The sequence below is a fragment of the Rhinoraja longicauda genome, chromosome 11 (genome assembly GCF_053455715.1).
Source record: "Rhinoraja longicauda isolate Sanriku21f chromosome 11, sRhiLon1.1, whole genome shotgun sequence".
Lineage (NCBI taxonomy): Eukaryota > Metazoa > Chordata > Chondrichthyes > Rajiformes > Arhynchobatidae > Rhinoraja > Rhinoraja longicauda.
The window spans coordinates 34,375,495-34,398,947 of record NC_135963.1 but is presented as its reverse complement, the minus strand read 5'-3'; the positions used below and the strand labels follow the sequence as shown (position 1 = coordinate 34,398,947).

General features: G+C 42.1%; 1 protein-coding gene across 2 annotated transcripts in view; it reads left to right on the top strand.

The window, feature by feature from the left end:
* Nucleotides 1–5,477: 5,477 nt before the first annotated feature.
* The window catches only part of LOC144597787 (biotin-dependent 3-methylcrotonyl-coenzyme A carboxylase beta1 subunit), a 32,107-nt gene continuing 14,131 nt past the window's right edge, over nt 5,478–23,453 (top strand). The window contains exons 1-8 of one of the 2 annotated variants that reach the window (XM_078407376.1): nt 5,478–5,646; nt 8,458–8,811; nt 12,669–12,865; nt 15,099–15,277; nt 15,452–15,532; nt 17,566–17,744; nt 19,454–19,646; nt 22,406–22,497. In XM_078407376.1, the coding sequence (XP_078263502.1) occupies nt 5,627–5,646; nt 8,458–8,811; nt 12,669–12,865; nt 15,099–15,277; nt 15,452–15,532; nt 17,566–17,744; nt 19,454–19,646; nt 22,406–22,497 (1,295 nt within the window). In that variant the 5' untranslated portion in view covers nt 5,478–5,626. The other variant, XM_078407377.1, reaches the window with a different exon arrangement.

Here is a 23,453-nt window from a genome sequence, read left to right as displayed (position 1 = left end):
CGGAATGGCAGGCAGTGACCAGTGGGGTACCGCAAGGTTCGGTGCTGGGACCCCAGCTATTTACGATATACATTAATGACTTAGACGAAGGGATTAAAAGTACCATTAGCAAATTTGCAGATGATACTAAGCTGGGGGGTAGTGTGAATTGTGAGGAAGATGCAATAAGGCTGCAGGGTGACTTGGACAGGTTGTGTGAGTGGGCGGATACATGGCAGATGCAGTTTAATGTAGATAAGTGTGAGGTTATTCACTTTGGAAGTAAGAATAGAAAGGCAGATTATTATCTGAATGGTGTCAAGTTAGGACGAGGGGGAGTTCAACGAGATCTGGGTGTCCTAGTGCATCAGTCAATGAAAGGAAGCATGCAGGTACAGCAGGCAGTGAAGAAAGCCAATGGAATGTTGGCCTTCATAACAAGAGGAGTTGAGTATAGGAGCAAAGAGGTCCTTCTACAGTTGTACCGGGCCCTGGTGAGACCGCACCTGGAGTACTGTGTGCAGTTTTGGTCTCCAAATTTGAGGAAGGATATTCTTGCTATGGAGGGCGTGCAGCGTAGGTTCACTAGGTTAATTCCCGGAATGGCGGGACTGTCGTATGTTGAAAGGCTGGAGCGATTGGGCTTGTATACACTGGAATTTAGAAGGATGAGGGGGGATCTTATTGAAACATATAAGATAATTAGGGGATTGGACACATTAGAGGCAGGAAACATGTTCCCAATGTTGGGGGAGTCCAGAACAAGGGGCCACAGTTTAAGAATAAGGGGTAGGCCATTTAGAACGGAGATGAGGAAGAACTTTTTCAGTCAGAGAGTGGTGAAGGTGTGGAATTCTCTGCCTCAGAAGGCAGTGGAGGCCAGTTCGTTGGATGCTTTCAAGAGAGAGCTGGATAGAGCTCTTAAGGATAGCGGAGTGAGGGGATATGGGGAGAAGGCAGGAACGGGGTACTGATTGAGAGTGATCAGCCATGATCGCATTGAATGGCGGTGCTGGCTCGAAGGGCTGAATGGCCTACTCCTGCACCTATTGTCTATTGTCTATTGTCTAACACTACCGACCATTTCCTACATTACTGTGCACATATTTTCTAATTTGGTATTTTGCACTTATGTCTTGTTTATTGTACAGCTTCTTTTCATTATCTAATAGAATTTATGTGTAGTTTTTTATCATTTTGTATGTTGGCTGAGTCTATGTGCCTGAGCTGCTGCTGCAAACAAGTTTTTCACATATAAATGATTTGAATAAAGGGATTGAAGGCTTTGTGGCGAAATTGGAGATGATGCTAAGACACGTGGAGGCACAGGCAGTATACAGGAAGCAAGGACTCTGCAAAAGGAATTGGACAGGTTAGGAGAATGGGCAGAGAAGTGGCAGATAAAATTTAGTACAGCAAAGTGCGGAGTCATGCATTTTGGTAATAAAAAATAAAGCCGTAGATTATTTTCTAAATTGAAAGAGGATCCAGAATTCGGAGGTGCAAAGGGACTTGGGAGTGCTGGTGCAGGACTCCCAAAAAGTTAATTTGCAAGTCGAATCAGTTGTAAGGAAAGCAAATTCAATGCTAGCATTTATATATAGAGGACTGGAATACAAAAACAGAGATGCAATGCTGAGGCTCTCTGGGTGCTGGTCGGGCCGTATTTGGAGTGCTTTGAGCAAATTTGGGCCCCATGTCTGAGGAAGGATGTGCTGGCTCCGGAGAGGGTCCAGAGGAGGTTTACAAAAATGAATCCAGGAATGCTTGGGTTAGCATATAATGAGTGTTTGACAGCACTGGGCCTCTACTAGCTGTTTAGAAGGTTGAGGGGGGACCTCATTGAAATTTATAGAATAATGAAAGGCATAGATAGAGTTGATGTGGAAAGGAGGTTTCCACTGGTAGGAGAGTCTTGGACCAGAGGTCATAGCCTCAGAGTTAAAGGGCATTCCTTTAGAAAGGTGAGAAGAAACTTCTTTAGAGGGTAGTTAATCTGTTGAACTCATTGCCACAGAGGGCTGTGGAGGCCAAGTAAGTGGATATTTTTAGGCAGAGGTAGACAAGTTCTTGATTAGAACGAGTGTCAATGGTTATGGGGAGAAAGCAGGAAAATTGAATTGGGAGGCAGAGATCAGCCATGATTGAATGGCGGAGTGGACTTGATGGACCGAATGGCCTAATTCTACACCTATAACTTGTGAACTTGTGAACATATGGCAATAAAGTCGGCTGTCCTTAAAAATCAGAAGTTATTCTCACCCTGATCATTGACAAAGAGGCTCACGCTGTTCAAACAAGTGTCCAGTTGAAATTAGGCAATTCAGCATCACCAGAAAACAAACCTCAAACTTTAAAGAACAGTAAGAGAAAATGCTGGAAATGCTCAACTGCTTAGGTAGCATCACGAGGAAGAGAAACAGATTTATCATTTGAATCAAATACACTTTTTCAGAAAAATTAGAAAGAGAGAACTTCATCTGTTCCTTAATAAGCATATTTAGCAATTCAGGCATCACTCAATTTATGTTAAAGTTATATATTCATAGTCATAGAGTTTTCCAGCAGAGAAACAGGCCCTTTGGCCCAACTTGCCAATGCAAACCTAGATGCCCCATCTACACTAGTGCCACCTGCCTGTATTTGTCCCAAATCTCTCCAAACCTTGCAGTAAATTTTTTCAAAAAATGTTCATTATTAGCCCAAGTGAGATTAATAATGATATTATTTGTTAATATCAACTTTATTATTAAGAATGTCAAAATGTGCTTCTCTAGACTTTTCTTTTGGAACAATCCATCTCTGCAGTCATCTGCTGACATATGGGAACTCAGTTCACTGCTGTATTTCTAATTTGAAAACTGGGTTACACATGAACAGAAAATCCAGCTGTAATTCGGGTGAGAACCTGTACTTAGAAAATTAACAAATAGCGCCCTCTAAAGATCATAGTGGCAAAGAAGTTTGAGTTGAACAGCAACAAGGGTATTTTGTGTCTTTAGTGTAACAAAGACCAGGAACCCGCCCGAATGCTCATTAAATGCGGACAGAGAGGGAGCTGGAGACGTAGGGTGTGAGGAGCAAGGTAGTAGGGTAAACCAGGTTAATGCCTCCAGCGCTTTCAGGGTCGTTGCAGAAGGCGCCCCCGGGACACAAAGGTGACCATACAAGGAGAGGGATATCAGTTCGCGGTTACTGTTCCAGTACATCGGTCACACAGGACAACCGGACTTTGAATAATGGTGCAAAAACATGGTGGTGCCTGCATGTGTAATATATGCAAAAGGGCTTTCACTGTGCAGTTGCATATGTGACAAATAGGTGGCTAACGTTTGGCTCTATTTAAGAACAGTTGCAAGGAAAAGCCTGGGACCAGTAAACCAGTGAACCTAATATCTGTGATAGGTAAATTACTGGACAGCATTCTGAGGGATAAGATATATATGCATTTGGATAGGCAGGTGTTGATGAGGGATAGTCAGCATGGTTTAGTTTATGGGAGATTGTGTCTTATGAATTTGGTTGAGTTTTTTGAAGATGTAACCAAAATGGTTGATGAGGACAAAGCCCTAGATATTGTTTATATGGACTTCAACAAGATATTTGACAAGGTTAAGCCTGTTAGGCTCCTCTGGAACGTTAGTTCGCATGGGATCCAGGGAGAGCTAGCCGATGGATAGAGAATTGGCTTCATGGAAGGAAACAGAGGTTGATGGTGGAAGGGTGATTTGTAGCTGTTAGACAGCAACTCTACCGCGGCACCATTGTACCACTTATGCTCACTAGCCTATAGGTTCCTGGATGCTTTCTACTTCCCTTCAGCAAAGGAACAATATTAGCCACTCCATCCTCCAGGACCTCGCCTGCAGCTAGAGAAGAAACAAAGATTCTTGTCAAGGCCCCCGCAATCTCCTCTTTTGCCTCCCTCAATAACCTGGGATAGATCCCATTAGGTCCTGGGGACGTACCCACCTTAATGCTCTTCAAGAGCCTCAGCACCACCGCTTTCTTGATCTTAATCTGCCTAGCATATTTGTATTCGCTGTCCTCCAAGTCCTCTCCTCAGTGAAATTATTTTCTCACAGTCCAGTATTGCCATAACTAAGCACAGCTCGAATTAGCAAAATTGTACAGAAATAGTCCACTGAGCCTGTATGCAAGAGGCACTATATTTTGGCACCTTTTTCAAAGTCCAGCCTGCGCTTTAGTTGTTGAGAGGATCCCATTCCAGGTAAGCCCCAGGCTGTTGCGATCCTCCAGCCATCACCTTCCCTTGGACGTGTGGATTAACCAGCGAACCGACATCCTCTCCTGGCATGCGCACATTTGTGCCCATGGGTATTTTCGGGTAGATATGTTGAGAGGCCTATGGAACACATGCTGGAAAATAGGACTAGCCCAGTTTGGGTAACTAACTTCCTCACTCCCAAATGCAGGACATGGTGACGTCACTGCCCCACGCACCACGTGACCTCACCCAGCCAGCGGCCACTTGCTCCCGCTCCACCAATGACCGCCACCTGGGCCGGGAGGCGAGTTGCTGCGCAACCTCCGTTAGGCGAACACACTCGGCCCAGCTCCCCGAACACACTCCGTTAGCCTACACTGTCCGGGCTTACAGCGGCCCCCCGGCCTACAGTGTCTGGGCCCCCTGGGCCGAATACGGGACAAGGGCTCGGGGAGGCGCTGTAGGCCCGGACGCTGTAGGTCCCACCAGTTTAGGTCCTGACACTCTTAAGTTTCCGACATTTTGATAGTCTTGGGCCGCACGGACCAGGTGGCCGCCATTGGTGGAGTGGGAGCATGTGGCTGCTAGCTGGGTGGTCATGTGGGGTGCGGGGCGGTGACATCACCCTTTGTCCCTTATTTGGGAGTGAGGAAGTTGGCAACCCTACGAATATGGGACAAGGGCAGTCCCGTACGGGACAAACTAATTTAGCCTAAAATACGGGATGTCCTGGCTAATATGGGACAGTTGGCAACCCTGAGCTCAGTATGCCAACTTGGTCAGCATGGACAAGGTGGGTCGAAGGGCCTGTTTCTATGCAATTACTTTTTTCAATGGCATGTCTCCCTAACTACCCTTGACATAACTGACAAGTTAAGTGTTAGTCGATACTGTAAATTATTAATCTGAAAAAGGGTCTCAACCCGAAACGCCACCTATTCCTTTTCTCCAGAGATGCTGACTGTCCCGCTGAGTTACTCCAGCTTTTTGTATCTATCTTCACTGTAAATTATTCCTTGGTGTGCACTAATGGGCGAAATAATCTAAGGGGTGTTGATGAGCATATGTGATTGCAGAGGTACATGGAAATAAGGGGAATGTAAATAAATAGGAGTGGTCTGCCGGGACCCTGAGCCGAACAGCCTCCTCTTGGTTTACAATGTAATTACGCACCAATGTTGAACCATTCATTGCCACCGTGTCAGTAATTTGATAACGTCTTGCTTATATTTTTAGCTGAGTGGGAGGAATGGGCGAAAGCCATTGATCTGGGGGCAGTTCTGCTGTTCCACCCTGGCCTTGGCCTTGGCTCAGGCCCGGCCCCGGCGGGCGGGCGGGCTCGACGTCGCTCGGGTTTGCGCACAGGCCGGTTTCCGGTCGGCGGGCGGGACGACGGGAACCTACTGGAGGGTGGCCGACATGATCGGCGAATTGGCAGCGTAAGTGGCGAGGGCCTGGTCCCCGCGTTACTGAAGACTTGTGGCTCCGGCCCCGGCGCCTGGTACTCGGGAGACCAGGCAGAGCGGTCTAATGGAGTGTAAAGCCAAACACGCTCTTTGCCATTCCTTTGCAACGGTGGATTGTTCGAGAAATATATGCACCGCCGGCGGAGATTAAAATTTACGTTGGGTAAACTTAATATTGGCACTCAAATGTTTACATTAGATTCTACACTTGCATATTGAGTCACGGGTTCCTCTTTTCCCCCGCTCAGTTAGTTGGCCTGCTCTCCTATCTGACTGTGAACGGGAGTTTGAAACATCTGTTATGTACAATGTTAAAAAAAACATTTGAATTGTTTGGCAGTTTTGTTTCCCGAGTGGGATTCTTTTTGCTGAAATTTCTTCACTCCCCCGGGGGAGTCCATCCCAAAATGTATATAATCATTCTTGCACGATGATCTTTATATTGATTGCAGTGTTCATCGTGATATGAATGAGGGGGAGTAAACTTATCAGACTAATAAACTGCTCTGCCATGGCGACTCTGATTCTGCTCAACCCTGCATTGCCTACTGTTTGCTGTAATCCTTCACTCGTCTGTCTTAACAACATTCAAGAACTCGAAAATGATGACCCGATGATAACAAAGTTTGCCTTATCTCTGGGTTAATTTCCCTTATTTTTAAATGATGATTCCAAATTCCAGTTTCTCCCACAAGAAGAAATATCTCCAAATTACTTGGACTCCCATTTTTTTTACCAAAACACCTTGTATTTATACAATTCTATATTAAATTTTGTTGAATCTACCTCCACTACTAATTGTAAACAATGTAGCTGGGATCATTGTAACATGCTGTGTAGAAATAAGTTTTTGAATGCATACTTTCAGATAGTTGAATAAGGAAGCTTCCCTTGGGGTAAAGTAGTAAGTTAGGATAAAATAGATTACAACATTATTAGGCAGGGTCTAGGGAATGAATGAATTAATTAATACTTTATTGTCACATGTGACAAGTCACAGTGAAATTCTTTGTTTTACATACCCAAGGTATGCAAAAAGTTGCCACATAAAGGGCGCCAACAAAGTTACAAAGTGTCCCGTGCCAGGTCTATTTTTCCCTCTCAACCCCATTCTTCCACCAGCTCCCCATAACCCTTGATGCCCTTACTAATCAAGAATCTTCCAATCTCCACCTTAAAAATATCAATTGACGGCCTTAACAGCTGTCTGTGTCAATGAATTCCACAGATTCACCATCTTATCATATCATATCATATATATACAGCCGGAAACAGGCCTTTTCGGCCCTCCAAGTCCGTGCCGCCCAGCGATCCCCGCACATTAACACTATCCTACACCCACTAGGGACAATTTTTACATTTACCCGGCCAATTAACCTACATACCTGTACGTCTTTGGAGTGTGGGAGGAAACCGAAGATCTCGGAGAAAACCCACGCAGGTCACGGGGAGAACGTACAAACTCCTTACAGTGCAGCACCCGTAGTCAGGATCGAACCTGAGTCTCCGGCGCTGCATTCGCTGTAAAGCAGCAACTCTACCGCTGCGCTACCGTGCCGCCCTTCTGACCAAATAAATTCCTTCTCATCACCTTTCTAAAGGCACTTCCTTTTATTCAGAGGCCATAGCCTCTGGTTATACCCTCCCACTGGTGGCAACATCCTCTCCACTTTCACTCTATCCAGGCCTTTCACTATTCAGTAAGTTTCAATGAGGTCCCTCCTCAACCTTCTAAACTCCAGCGAGTAAAGGCCTAGTGCCTTCAAACAGTCATTATATGTTAACCCAATCATTCCTGGGATCATTCTCGTAAACCTCCTCTAGACCCTCTCCAACGCCAGCATATCCTTCTACATATGTGGGGCCCAAAACTGCCGCCAATACTAAAAATGTGGTCTGATCATTGCCTTATAAAGCCTCGGCATTACATTCCTGTTTTTGTATTCTAGCCCTCTCAAATTATCTTTTTGGGAATCCTGCACCAGCACCAGTAATTTTTGTCATTGACCATCCTTTCACCCTTCTTACCATTGACAATTCATTGCAGATTAATTACAATGTGGAATTACCCTCACCGATTAAATGGTCAAATTAAATTAAATCCAAGAACGCTGGGCTGAGTTTAATGACAGACTCTGCAGAAATATTTATAGTTATCTAATACTTTTAATAGTTTATGCATTCACAGAGCAATCATGCAATATAGATTTAAAATTTTGACTGAAATAGTAACCCAGTTTAAACCTGTAAGTTTTTCTATCAGAACATATTCCTGTGTATTTAGTTAGTCTAGAACATAAACATAAGAAATAAAAATGGGTCCCTTGTACCTGCTCTGTCATTTAAAGGATAATGGCTGATCTTCTACCTCGTGCTGCTTTTCTACACTATCGCCATATTTCTTCATTCCCTTATTATTAAAAATGTATTTGTTTTCCGAAGGCCAGCATTATATAGGACAGTACAGTATAGGAACAGCCCTTTGACCCACAATGTCTGTGCTGAATGATGGAAAATACTTTTTTGGCATTTGTTAATTGTGCTAATTTCTTATTATATCTAAACGATGGTCCATCCTCTGGTAGAGACCATAAAAACTAGTCAGGTTAATGAATTAAAGTGAAACAAAAGTGAAGACAATGACCAAAGAAATATAAGCATTAGAAATGTAGCAAGCCTCAAATATATAATTGTAATTCTAATGTATCAATTTCTTGAAAAGGTGTAATTTCATTATTGAATTTAAAAAAATCTATTTTATAATTTGTTTCTATTTGTTGGTAGGTCCAGGTGGGTTACAGGTCGATTTGTTTCAAGATTAAGGCTAAATTCCAGCTTTGTGTTTAAAGAATATCTGAAAATGCAACAGAAATCGTGCAACAGTAACAAAAGAGGACAACCCAAGTATGCTGCTGATGTGAGAAGATTATGGACAACCAACACTAGCCTTAAAGTACGCATTCTTGGGAAAACTATTCTGTGTATGAAGATACTTTGCTTCCCTCACAATTTGATGTTCAATAGTTTGGTAAGAACTTATCTTACAAAAGACTATCCAGTTTTAAATGGGAAACTTCAGCCAATTCACCAACATGTTTTTGAATCTAATTTACAAAACAGTATGATCCACAGTAAAAGGTAAGGCAATGTTTTATTAAATAGGGTTTTTATTGAAACTGTTAATAAGAACACCAAGTTAGCTTATCACAACTAGGGCAAAAGTTGCGTGCCTCCATTTAGTTTTATATTTCTTGCTGAGAGCAAACAAAGTAAGCCTTATTACTTCTGATCTTCACAGTTTAAATTCTGCTGTAGTGAAATGATTTGAAAGTAAATAACTGAAGATGCAGGAATCTGACATAAAAACAAAAGATGCTAAAATACTCAGCAAATCTGACAGCGTCTGTGGAGAGAGAAAACTGGATTAAAAAGAATGCCTAAGCCTGTGCAGCTTTTCTCACAGTTTCCCCTTCAAGTCTAATATGCATCTATTGTGTGTCACGCTATGTAAAGTCCATTACACTTCTTGAGTAACAGATACTGCAGAAACATAATAAATAAATGCAAGTTATATAAATTTTGGATGTAACATAAAACTAGCATTTCTCCTTTTGCTCACCTGAGGCTGTCTAAGAATGAATAAAGTCAGGAGTGTTATGCAAGATAAATAACACTACTTGGGACATTGATATGCATAAACTTCCACTTGAATATAATATTTATTTGTCCTAATTGGACAAAATGTAAAGGAAAAGGAGTCAAGAGTGTTTAATTGTCACATGTGCCAAAACAGAACAGTGAAATTCTTACTTGCAGCAGTATAACAGGTCTGTAAACATAGTAAATAGATAAGATAATAAACCAAATAAAGTCAAATAAATATAAATAAAAAATAATAATGCAAAACAAATCAATCCCCGATGACAACCAAGACAGTTCGTAGTTTGCAGATTAGTTGGTTTTGTAATGTTTAATAGCGGAATGATTGTTGGGAAGAAGCTGTTCTTGAACCTGGACGTCAGTTTTCAGGCTTCTATACCTTCTTCCGAAAGGCAGCAGTGAGATGAGAGTATGGCCAGGGTGGTGTGGATCCTTGATGATGCTGGCTGCCATTCTGATAGATCCCTTTATTGGTGGGGATGACAGCACCCGTGATGGACTTGGTAATGTCTAGCACTTTTTGCAAATAAGGTAAGACTTTATAACCTTCCATCGCAGTGCGGAATGTGGAGGAGCCGCCCTGGTGGATGTTTATGGCAATTTTTGATGTGGTTGTGTGTCTTGTTTTTTGTATGGCAAACCAAATTCCTTGTATGTTGCAAAACATGGCTAATAAATTATGATTATGATTATTCAGATTTTTTTTTTTAGATTTAGAGATACAGCGCTGAACAGGCCCACTGGGTTCGCGCCGCCCAGCGATTCCCGCACACCAACACTATCCTACACCCACTAGGGACAATTTTTATTTTATTTTTTTACATTTGCCCAGCCAATTAACCTACATACCTGTACGTCTTTGGAGTGTGGGAGGAAACCGAAGATCTCGGAGAAAACCCACGCAGGTCACGGGGAGAATGTACAAACTCCGTACAGACGGCTCCCGTAGTCAGGATCGAACCTGAGTCTCCGGCGCTGCATTCGCTGTAAGGCAGCAACTCTACCGCTGCGCCACCGTGCCGTTCCAGGTAGTGTAGGAAAATAACTGCAGATGCTGGTACAAATCGAAAGTATTTATTCACAAAATGCTGGAGTAACTCAGCAGGTCAGGCAGCATCTCAGGAGAGAAGGAATGGGTGACGTTTCGGGTCGAGACCCTTCTTCAGACTGATGTCAGGGGGGCGGGACAAAGGAAGGATATAGGTGGAGACAGGAAGATAGAGGGAGAACTAGGAAGGGGGAGGGGAAGAGAGGGACAGAGGAACTATCTAAAGTTGGAGAAGTCAATGTTCATACCGTTGGGCTGCAAGCTGCCCAAGCGAAATATGAGGTGCTGTTCCTCCAATTTCCGGTGGGCCTCACTATGGCACTGGAAGAGGCCCATGACAGAAAGGTCAGACTGGGAGTGGGAGGGGGAGTTGAAGTGCTCAGCCACCGGGAGGTCAGGTTGGTTAAGGCGGACTGAGCGAAACGGTCGCCGAGCCTGCGTTTGGTTTCACCGATGTAAAGAAGTTGACATCTAGAGCAGCGGATACAATAGTTGAGGTTGGAGGAGGTGCAGGTGAACCTCTGTCTCACCTGGAAAGACTCTTTGGGTCCTTGGATGGAGTTGAGGGGGGAGGTAAAGGGACAGGTGTTGCATCTCCTGCGGTTGCAGGGGAAAGTGCTGGGGGAGGTGGTGGTTTGGGTGGGAAGGGACGAGTGGACCAGGGAGTTACGGAGAGAACGGTCTCTGCGTAACGCAGAAAGGGGAGGGGATGGGAAGATGTGGCCAGTAGTGGAGTCCCGTTGGAGGTGATGGAAATGTTGGAGGATGATTTGTTGGATATGCTGACTATACATTGGTCACTTTTCCATTTCCCTGGCCGTCAGCCGCCCGCGCCTGCCTCCGTTTTTGATGTCACAATGGGAGAAGGTCCGCGCGTGCGCAGTTGGGAGCTCAGAGGGGGCGGGACCCGTCCGAGTGATGGGAGTGGTGGCCAATCGGGGGGGCGGTGAGTGGCTCCCTCCCTTTTCCTCTCTCCCCTCGCCCGCACCAGCCACGGGGGAGTTTTAAGGGGGGTTGAGGGGGGATTGAGTGGATGAGGGGGGGGGGGGGGAAGAGAGGAACTGCAGGGCGGGAATGGCAATCGGGAGAGGGTTGGACCCAATGCGTAGTTGGGAGCTCGGAGGAGGGTGGGATCCGCCCGAATGACGGGAGTGGCGGGCAATTGGGGGGCGGGGGGGGGTGAGGAGCCGCGCTGCCCGCCGGGGGGGGTGTAGTCCACGCTGCCGCCCGGCCCCAGCGCCCCAGACCATTACCAGACTACAACCACACACCCACACACACACACACACACACCTCCAGGGTAATAATAAAAATAATTATGATATAATAATAATACTTTAAATATAATAATGTAAGAATATATAGCCAAGCCCCCGGGGGACACTCCCCGCCCGGCAATGAGTCCACGGGTTGCTGGGCCCGCAGGACCGTCACTTGCGGGAGGGTTGCTCGGACTGCAGGAGAGATTTGGACCCAACGGGTCTACGTCAGTCTAGTTTTAAATAAATATCAATTCTATGCAACAAAAAAATAAATCCTCTTTCAACATTAAACACAAAGTGGTTCTGCAACAGTTGTATTCACACTCTTAATTCTCACATGATATCTGCTTTAAATTTTATGTGGACTTACTGTATGACAATTAAATCTTTATATAAATATAGCCCTTGCTTTACCAATATACTTTCTATGCTGTTATGGAAAATACTCCAAGATGACTGGAATTATAAGAGTCCGGGCGATGAAGTGGAGCAGCAACTTTTTTACTGGATCTCGCTTCACTCATATAAGTCACTACTGTGATAAGTTGGGTTATGATTAACTAACTGAGGACAAATGTCAACCAAATGTGAAATCTCCTCATCTGTCCCATTGTATTGTTTGGTGGCAAATCATACCTGTTGGGTGACCCACAAAGCTTAATTTGTAACAACTAATCCTGAATAGTTGTTGTAATATTTTATAGTTCTATCCCTATTTTTATTTATGTATTTTCGTCTCTTATGTTTGCTTTTCCAGGATTCATTTCTATGTACGTCTGAAGGACTCTAAAACTTAAAAATATATATTATTTGCTTAGTTATTTCAATAGTGATAGTTGACAAATTATTTAACTGTGGGGATATTAGCCTCCCTGATATTAAACATTTTTTACTGCAAAGTGAACATAAATCTAGATTGAAAACCCAGGCCAATCATTTTTTCCTGCTCCACATCCCCACAATTTCCTTTCCATTTATATTCTGATGCGAGAGATGATGTATTAATAGTGTGCTTCCTGAAACAGATATTTGGAACTGATGGATCAGGTGCAGAAAGGTGGAGGTGAAAGAGCGATTCTGAGGCACACCCAGAGGAATAAAAAACTGTTGGTCCGAGATCGTTTACGGTTGCTTCTGGACAAAGGGGAGATATTGGAACTGTCTCCTTTTGCTGGTCTGGGAATGCCATATGGAGATATTCCTGCTGCAGGCTGCTTAACTGGTATTAATGTTTAGGTCTAATTTTCATTAAGGAGCATTATAAATGTTAGTCTTATATCTCTCTTAATAATCCAATTTTTCCTGGATTTTAAGATAACATTATTTTGTCCACCATTTAATAATTGATATTCTTTCTAAACATTCCAAAAATTTATTTCTACAATTTACAAAAATTCTAGTGTTTATGGTGCACCATTTATGTTATATTTTGAGAAATGATATTCATCCATTAAAATTTATCCGATTGCACTGATTCAACTGAATGCATGGGATGTTTCTCACAATGGTGGTGCTGCCTAGATGCAAATTGTTTTCTTTGAATAATACACAGATATATTTCATTTTATTCAATCAATTTAAGCCAAACTAAATATACAATTATTATTTGAAATTATTTGGGAGTTCTGGCATGAAGAGTGTAGTGAGCCCAGAGGGAATGTGGGAATTGAATTATCATACAGTTGATGAAAATCTTTTCTAGATTCTTGATTGTAGCCCTACATGCATTAACTTGGTTGCGTGAAGGATGACTTGATGATTTTAAATTTAGTCCCCAAATGATGCCAGCATTCACCATTGAAATTGGAAATAAACAAATACTGACAGGGCAGATCGAAAGGGTATTGTAATTATATGTAAAACAAATGTGGTCTTTTTCCTTTTTCATGATCATCAAGGAATTGTGTAGCATATTCCATGGTACTGATCAAGGAAATCTCTTGCTTTATTATTGCCCTGAAATGAAGTAACTGATCAAAGGAAAGATAACAGAGGTAAAGAATATAAAACAAAATAGAAACAGAATTAGCCAACACAACTCCTTGATGCTGTTTCAGTTTATTTTCCCACCTCCCCCCACCTACACCATCTGCCATTTACCCACACGCTACTCCCACTGGAACCCCCCTCCCACCCTTCCTCGCACCACAGCTCATCCCTCTGATTCCTTCTGTTGTTCCCATTTGTCACCAAATCCTTTTATAATTATTTTCTTCACCGCTTTTCCTTTTAGATCCCAGAACGTGCAACCTTTTTTCCTCCATTTATCACCTCCCAGCATTTGTCACTTTCTCCACTCCTCAACCTGACTGTTATCTATCAAGCAACTGCATCTCACGTTATTTACCTATTGCTTGCTAGCTCTTGCCCCTTCATCTTTTTTTAGCTAATTTCCCTCTACTCTTTCAGTCTAAAGTAAAGGTTTCGACCTGAAACACGGATAATCCATGTGTGCCTTCATTGATGCTGCTTGACCTGATGAGTTCCTCCAGCAGCTATCCTTTTTTGTTCAAGCTCCTTGTCCTTGCTCTGCAATTTATTTAAATTATGGCCGCACTTCTAAATCAACTATACATACCTGCGCTATCTCGATACCCTTTCATTTCCTGAATGGTAAAAATCTATTGATGAAACGCAAAATTCTTCCTAAATATTTTTAGACTCCTGTATATCAGGAGTGTATGAAGTAATAAACAAATGGGTTGGGCAGAGCCACCATGTTGGACTGCATCTGAGACCAAAGTGCAAAGTCTTAACTATTTTGTAAGAACTAATGCTTGAGTGTCCTTTATAAGTTGGACATATCAGGGTGATCTTAAGAGAAACTCTCATTCCCCGTGTGAGTGATGAGTAAGCCAAAATGAAAATGGTCTGATGTTATTTCCGTGAAGGTCAAACTAAAAAAAGATGCTGACCTAAAAACTAAAACACAGACTACAAATTCAGTAGTTGCAATATAATGGTTCATTGTGATTGTATGTCCGAAACTTCTTAACTCTTTAGGTTCTGTCTTGGTATTGAATTGAAACAAAACAAAAATGGCTGTTTTTATATTAAATGTAGCTGTTACCTTGTTCTGGAGAATATTTTGCAAGATTAAACTGGTTCAGAATACTGGGCTAGAATGACAATTCAGCATTTATTACACATTCACACATCAGCATTTGTACCTGGAGACAAAGGAAAATCCCTGAACCAAAACAACACCTGTCCATTTCTTCCATACATGCTGCTTGACCTGTTGAGTTATCCAGCACTTCATATTTTACTCAAGATTTCAAAATCTGCAGTTCCTTGTGCCTCCAGTATTAAATGCTTTGCCTATTTTAGCTTCTGTCTGTATAGACAATGTTCTCATTATAAATGGTTCAGTTAATTAGCATTAACATCAATATGGAAATATGTTAATTTTCTTTTAACTGCTAATTCATCTTTGTTATATATATTTCATGTAGGAATAGGTAAAGTCAGTGGAGTTTGGTGTGTATTCATTGCTAATGATGCAACAGTCAAAGGAGGGACAGTTTATCCAGTTGCAGTGAAGAAACAGCTGAGAGCCCAGGACATTGCAACTCAAAACAGACTGCCTTGTATATATTTGGTGGACAGCGGAGGAGCATTTTTGCCACTTCAGGTAGAGTACTATATGGATTGCTTATTATGGTCAGAAGCCTTTACAAGGCTGTAACAAGGTTGAAAAGATACCTGATAAATACTAGACAAATACTAGAGGGCATAGCTTTAAGGTGAGAGGGACAACGTTTGTTAATGATGTTTGTTAATGATGTTCTGTATATGTCCTACTCAGGCAGATATATTTCCTGACAAGAATCATGGTGGTAGAACATTTTATAATGAAGCGATAATGTCTGCCACAGGCATTCCTCAGGTAACTCATTTTTCATTCTGTCCTCTTCATGTCCTGTCATGTACATGGATAGACCAATTTCCAGATGACATGCAAGATGACTGCTGTGGCACAGAAGTGGGGTATGGGCTACACTTGGCAGTTCTTGCTGTACGCATCAACTCCCCTGAACCATAATCCCAGCATCTTCATATGATCTGACTTGATGGTGAAAGGAGCAAAGGAGCTTGCGAAATAACATGCCCTCGGTACTGCAATTGACCGCTCAAGAGACCAGTTTAATTGATTGCAAATACTTATCAATCTGCAGATGATCATGGTTCCAAGTGGAACATGGCATTGTTGTGCATATACAAATTGTTTTCACGAGTTTCCTGACTGTTTGGGATTATCACCATTCTTATTCAGCAAAAGACTTGACACAACATACAGAAAAAAAGAGGCGAGAAGGGGCCTTGGCTCAGGATTCACTCGGGGAAACTTTCCATTTACCACTGTTAGCATAGAGTGCGCTACTGATGGCTTTGTAAAGCAGTCACATCCAATTGTGGACTCCCCAAGCGCATTTTAAAGAGCACATCCATCTGCAAATGCTTGATGTCATAGAAAACGGGAAACATTGAAAATAGGTGCAGGAGGAGGCCGTTTGGCCCTTCGAACCAACGCCGCCATTTATTTGATCATGGCTGATCATCCACAATCAGTAACCTGTGCCTGCCTTGTCCCCATAACCCTTGATTCCATGAGCCCCGAGAGATCTATCTAACTCTTTTAAATTCATGCAGTGAATTGGCCTCCACTGCCTTCTGTGGCAGATAATTCCACAAATTCACAACTCTCTGGGTGAAAAAGTTTCTTCTCACCTCAGTTTTAAATGGCCTCCCCTTTATTCTGACTGTGGCCCCTGGTTCTGGACTCCCACAACATTGGGAACATTTTTCCTGCATCTAGCTTGTCCAGTCCTTTTATAATTTTATATGTCTCTATAAGATCCCCTCTCATCCTTCTAAACTGCAGTGAATACAAGCCCAGCCTTTCCAATCTTTCCTCATATGACAGTCATATCACATATGTCCTGTCAAAGGCCTTCTGCTCTAAGATGATGAGGCAATTGTCCACGCACCTGTTTGGCACATAGATAATCATATTCCTGAGTACCTCAAGGCTGTTGGAGATCTTCCTGCCAGTTTAATCCAGATCGATTTTCTGTCCCAGAGCAGGCTTGACGAGTTGCAATGGCCTGAAATGTTAAGAATATTATAATCCACATTTACAATTGAAATGGATCACTAATTTCAGATCCCTTCATTCTCTCCCGAAAGCAACAGCTGTAAAGAGATACCCAGACTAATCCTATCTTTCAGTACTTTGGCTGTAACCCTGAAGGTCATGGATCTTCAGATAACATCCAGATACATTTAAAATACTTTTAAAATGTGATGAGTTTCTAGTGCTACCATCTTTTCGGGCATTGAGTTTCAGAACCCTGCCATTCACTGGATGATTTTCTTTTACCCATTTCTCTTCTCATTCTTGTGTCAATTTATTACAACTTTAGGTCAATGATACCATGGCATTAGGCCACTATTTTTGCAATTTAAGTACGCCTCTGGCTTTTTTATCTTGACAATTTGAATTATTGGTGTTATATTTGGGTGGATAGGAATGCAGCACAATAGTAGTTTTCAAGATTTCTGGAATGTATCTGGAATGAGATTGCTATTTTTGTGATAGTGCAAAGAAGTTACGAAGCAGCGGCCAATATCTACATTGACTTCAAAGTACTTTCCATTCAATGGAGTCTTTTAAAGCATTATCACTCAATGCAGGAAATGTTGCAGCCAATTTGCACACTGCAACTATGTCTTATAGGAATTATTCATAGAAAAATAAAGGCAGCCACTACTGACCAGAGGCATTTTCGGTACCTTCGGGAAAAGTCGAAAGGAAGTACATTTTAGAAAAGGAATCAATTAAAAAAAAAAAAGTAAATTAACGTATGAATGCAGTGTACATTGAATGCAGTCACCTCAATTTCTCAGTGTTCTCTACAGGTGGCAGTTGTTTGTGGTTCGTGCACAGCTGGTGGGGCATATATCCCAACCATGGCAGATGAAACAGTAATGGTGGATAAGATTGGGACAATATTCCTTGCTGGACCTCCACTGGTTAAAGCAGCAACAGGGGAGGTTTCTAGCCCAGAAGATCTGGGAGGAGCAACTCTGCATGCAAAGTAAGTATCAAATACAGGCCATCAGGAGATTATAGACACCCAACTCCCATAATATTATTATATTCAAAGGTTTGATAAACAAACATATGAACAATATAAATAGCTGATTCTCCCTTTCCACTTTTAGTAAATGTTCTTTGTTATCAGTCTTATATGCTTTGATGCCATTAACTACAATACAAAGAAGGTATGTTTACCATATCAAGTGATTTTGTATGTTTTCAGATTTACGGATGTCTGTAAAAATGGAACTAGTTCCTTACCTGGGTCCGGCGTGCATATAATTTGTTTGAGTATACATTGGACAATTATTAAGGAGCTTGCAGGCATTTTTTAAATATTGGCATTAGGAATTTTAATTTCCACTTCAGTTGTTTAGTTAGTTTAGTTTATTGTCACGTTTACCGAGGTAGTGTGAAAAGCTTTTTTCTCGCGTACTAAACAGTCAGCAGAAAGACAATACATGATTTCAATCAAGCCCTCCACAGTGTACAGATGCATGATAAAGGGAATACCGTGAATAACCATTAGTGCACGATAAAGCCAGTAATGTCCAATCAAAGATAGTCCGAGGGTCTCCAATGAGGTAGATAGTAGTTCAGGACTGTTCTCTCGTTGTGATAGGATGGTTCAGTTGCCTGATAAGAGCTGGGAAGAAACTGTCTCTGAACCTGAAGGTGTGCATTTTCACACCTTTATATCTTTTGCTCAATGGGAGGAGAAAGAGTGGCCATCCTTGATAATGACGGTGACCTTGCCGAGGCAATGTGAGATATAAAAGGAGTCAATGGAAGGGAGGTTGGATTGTTTTTTATAACCTTTTATAACCTTGGGGCATTTCAAAGCACTTTGTGGTTTAATAGTTTGTAAAGCATTGTCACTAATGTAATTACAACATTTTCCACACAGCAAATGCTCACAAATAAATGTGACAATAATTAGGTAATGTATTTTAATATATATATTGGGGGATAAATATTGGCCAAGGATCTGGGAAATTTTTCTATGTTACCTTTTAAAGGCATGTCAGTAGTGTATTTTTATATCCACTTGAGGATGCAGTCAGGGTTCTCGTTTTAATGTCACATTCAAACATTGTTACACTTCTCCGATGTGGCTCTGGTGGACAGCCCGAGTTTTTGTGATCAAGATTCTGATGTGGGACATGATCCTTCTCGCACAAACGTATATTTGTGGGTTTCAAAAGGCAAGGTCATCATTAACAATCCTTGTGCAATTGACGAAGCAGGAACAGAATGGGAGAATAAGAGTAAGATAGGAGGTATAAAATATGTGTATTTTGGTAAAACCTTCATTGAGGCACTGCATAGCAAACTCGTGTGCCTAAACATATGGAGTAGCCAGCATTTGTCACTCACTAAATCTCTGACTTGCATGAGAATTGCTGAACAGTGGTGTTTTTTTCTAAATCACCAGACGGAGAGCGTAAGGACATAAGAGGCTGCAGATACTGGAATCTGCAGCAACAAACAAATTGCTGGAGGAACTCAGCGGGTTGAGTAATATCTACAAGGAGATGGGGGAATGAAGAAATTGTTGTTATTTTGGGTCAAAATCCACCTATTTCTATTTCACAATCCATTCTCTTCCCTATGCATGATGTATTCTCTTGCGGACATTTTGGATTTAAGTAGCCTTCGACAGTTCGCTGTTTAAATTATACAACAGTAGAATTTTCTACTTTTCAGGGTTAGCGGTTGCATTGATCATTTTGCAGCCACAGAAGAAGAAGCATACAAATGTGCCAGGAACATCATAGCCACTTTAAATTTTGAACTTCCACCAAATATGCCAACTGACTTCGAAGAGCCTCTCTATGCAGCTGAAGAACTAAATGGTCTTGCTCCAAGAGATTACGCATATACCTTGGATATCAAACTGGTGAGTTCTTAGGTGCCTGAGCAGTTGGAGGTTATAAGTACTTGCATCTTCCATGAAATAAACGCCAGAGTGATCCCTGTTCAAACTTTGGTTTGTAATTAGTTGAGCTAGGTTGAATCAGCAATTTGTGTATCATAGCCTGGACTGAGAATGTTTACATTCAGCAGTCCCTGGTTCTGAGAAGTATTTTGTGACATCTTCTGTTAATTGTCAATATGTATGATGAAGATAGAATTAGGCATGATAACAATATACAGATTGTACACCAATTTTCCGGCATCCTCGGTTCCAGAGCCTTTCTGGATTATCTGTTTTTCTGGACCAACAGAGGTCACGTAATAATAAAACCACAATACATCCCTGGCCCGCTAATGACACCCCTCCCATGTGTCTAAAGCACCATGGAATGCCAGAAACATAAATAAAACAAATATAAAATGTATACTGAATGTGAATGGAATGACCTGCCGACCCATCGCCGGCTCGCACTGTCTCCAAGGCGGTTTAGAGTCCCGGCTTCACACGTTACTCCTGACTTGCAAGGTGCAGTAGCGAGCCCTCCTTCACCCACCGTAAGGACACAAAGTGCTGGAGTAATTCAGCGGGTTAGGATATCTGGAGAACACGGATAGACGACATCAGGACCCTTCCTCAGACTGATTCAGTCAGCAGAGTTACTCCTGCACTTTGTGTTGTTTCACTTTAAAACTAGGTGCCGATGCTGTTGGTCTGCACCAGTGAACCCACCTATACCGATTCACATGGCTGTTGTGGCTCACGTTGCAGCCCTTCAGTATGCCCCCTTGGTTACCGTGGGGCTCTCTCCCTTCTCACCTGCTGTTGCTTCCAAGGTGAAGTATGTCACCAAAAATGAGGGGGAAGGAAGAGGTGTCAGTGGTGGTGGGGAAGGATGGAGCGGCGACCCGAAGGTCAGAAGCCGGAGCTCCCTCCTCTTCCACCCTCCTCTTCCACCCTCCTCTTCCACCCTCCTCTTCCACCCTCCTCTTCCACCCTCCTCTTCCACCCTCCTCTTCCACTCCCCTCTTCCACCCTCTTCCCCCCTAAGATCTTATTAACTTTCTGAAAATAAAACACAACCCTGCCTTTTTTCCTTTCAATTCTTGCCACTTGTCTATTAGAGAAAGCCTTTGGGTGTGCTTTAAATTCACCACGACAAGTGAGGAAGAATGAGGATGAAATGCTAAACTCACAACAAAGGAAAGATTTGCTTTCGTGTTTTTAATACTCCTTTGCTTAAAACCCGGAGGATAAGGAAGTGGTAAAGTGTACAAACAAGGCCACAACAAAAAGGTATATTATTCATCCTTTGGCATCAAGGGGTTCTTCTTCAGCTCACAGATAACAAGAAGATAAACCCTGATTATATTCAAGAGTTGTGGAGGAGGATTTTACACAGCCACTGAGCACAGCCTTGCAGAAACTAACCTTATTCCTCATAATGCAGTCAAAATTGTTGCCAATCGTATTCTAATCTATCATCTACAATTATCCAGCAGGGGTCAGTAGTTTCACCTTTTTAGGAAGAGAAAGGTGTGTAGTTCTTTGCTGATTGTCAGAAGAGTTTTATCATGTAGCAAGAAAACCTTGCTTTCATGTTCTTGGGAGAATCAAGAAATTAGGTCACTGAATAAGTAGAAATAATTGCCCATTTAAGAAAGAGATAAAGTGAACTTTGATTTTTTTTTAGAGGATTGAGAGTCTTTGGAACTTTCTTCCTCAAAGAGTAGTAGTTTTTTTAGTTTCAGAGATACAGCGTGGAAACAGGCCCTTCGGCCCAGTGTGTCCGCGCCAACCATGATTTCCCATACACTAGTTCTATCTTGCACTAGGGATTGTTTAGAGAAGCCAATTAGTCCGAAGAAGGGCCTCGACCCAAAATGGCACCCATTCTTTCTCTCCAGAGATGCTGCCTGTCCCGCTGAGTTACTCCAACATTTTGTGTCTACCTTTAACTTACCAGTACATCTTTGGAATGTGGGAGGATATTGGAATATCTGGAGAAAATCCACGTTATCACACGGAGAACATACAAACTCTAGTCAGCTTGAACCCGGAATTCGGGCACTATAAGCAGCAACTATCGCTGTGCCAGTGTGCCACTAGTAGGAGCAGCATCTTTGAATATTAACGAAATTATTATTAATGAAAGGAATTAACGGGTCCTTTTCAGAATGGCAGGCAGTGACTAGTGGGATGCCGCTCGGCTCAGTGCTGGGACCCCAGTTATTTACAATATATATTAATGATTTAGACGAGGGAATTAAATGTAACATATAAAATTCTTAAGGGATTGGACAGGATAGATGCAGGAAAATTGTTCCCAATGTTGGGGGAGTCCAGTTTAAGAATAAGGGGTAGGCCATTTAGGACTGAGAAGAGGAAACACTTTTTCACCCAGAGAGTTGCGAATCTATGGAATTCCCTGGATGTTTTCAAGGGAGAGTTAGATATTGCTCTTAGTGCTAATGGAATCAAGGGATATGGGGAAAAAGCAGGAACGGGGTACTGATTTTGGATGATCAGCCATGATCATATGGCTCGAAGGGCCGATTGGCCTACTCCTGCACCTATTTTCTATGTTTCTAATATGTCATCTGCATTTGAGGATTGAAAAGAAATGTATGGTTTTCGCTCTTATATTAGAACAGTTAATGCTCAGTTCCTTGTACTTCTGGCTGTACTAAGTTCAATTTTTGAGGAATTAAATATTGAATGTTAAAGATATTAATATTTTACAGGTTCTGAGTCGTTTGACAGACGGCAGTAAATTCTTGGAGTTCAAAGCATTGTTTGGAACTACACTGTCAACTGGCTTTGCTCAGATTAAAGGGTAAGAAGTAATAGATTGCTCTTTTCTTTTGTATTGAAAACAATACAGAATTTTATTAAATGTTACATACTTTATGATGTTCCTATAGTGTCCAAATAGCTGACATTTGATGAATAATTTCATTTTACTACAAAGGCTCTACATCACCTTTTCTTCTTTTGACATTTTATCATTTGATTTTTTGGACAACTTTGATATCTATGCTGTATGTTCATGCTGTCTATTTGGACTTTAGAGATATATCCCGGAAACAGGCCCTTTGGCCCACCAAGTCCACGCTGGCCAGCGATCACCCCGTACATTAGAACTATCCTACACACTACGGACAATTTACAATTTTACTGAACACAGTTAACCTACAAATCTGGAGTTGGAGTGTGGGAGGAAACTGGAGCACCCGGAGGAAACCCACAAGTCACAGAGAGAACATACAAACTCTGTATAGACAGCACGGGTAGTCAGGATCGAACCTGGATCTCTGGCACCTTAAGGCAGCAACTCTACCGCTGCGCCACTGTGCCGCCCTACGGCATTACAGTGATTAAAAATATTATTGGTACTCGATGGTCCTCTCATTGCACAGTGCTGAACTACATTAGTAGGAAAAAGAACTGCAGATGCAGGTTTAAATCGAAGGTAGACACAAAATGCTGGAGTAACTTAGCAGGTCGGGCAGCATCTCGGGAGAGAAGGAATGGGTGATGTTTTGGGTCGAGACCCTTCTTCAAAACTACATTATCTAGGTATTGGATAAAAATGTGAAAAGATTATTAAGCAAAATGAAGCAGCAATAAATATCCTTTCTTTTGTTCAAAAGCATTATTAACAATGATTTTCTGTTGGAATAGGGTAGTACTGGAAATAAAATTACTGTGCACCATTGCCAGCCCATTCTGGCTTAATTGGGGCATTCCTTTGAGTGATCCCTCTACCTAAATCGTACTCCTATGAATTAT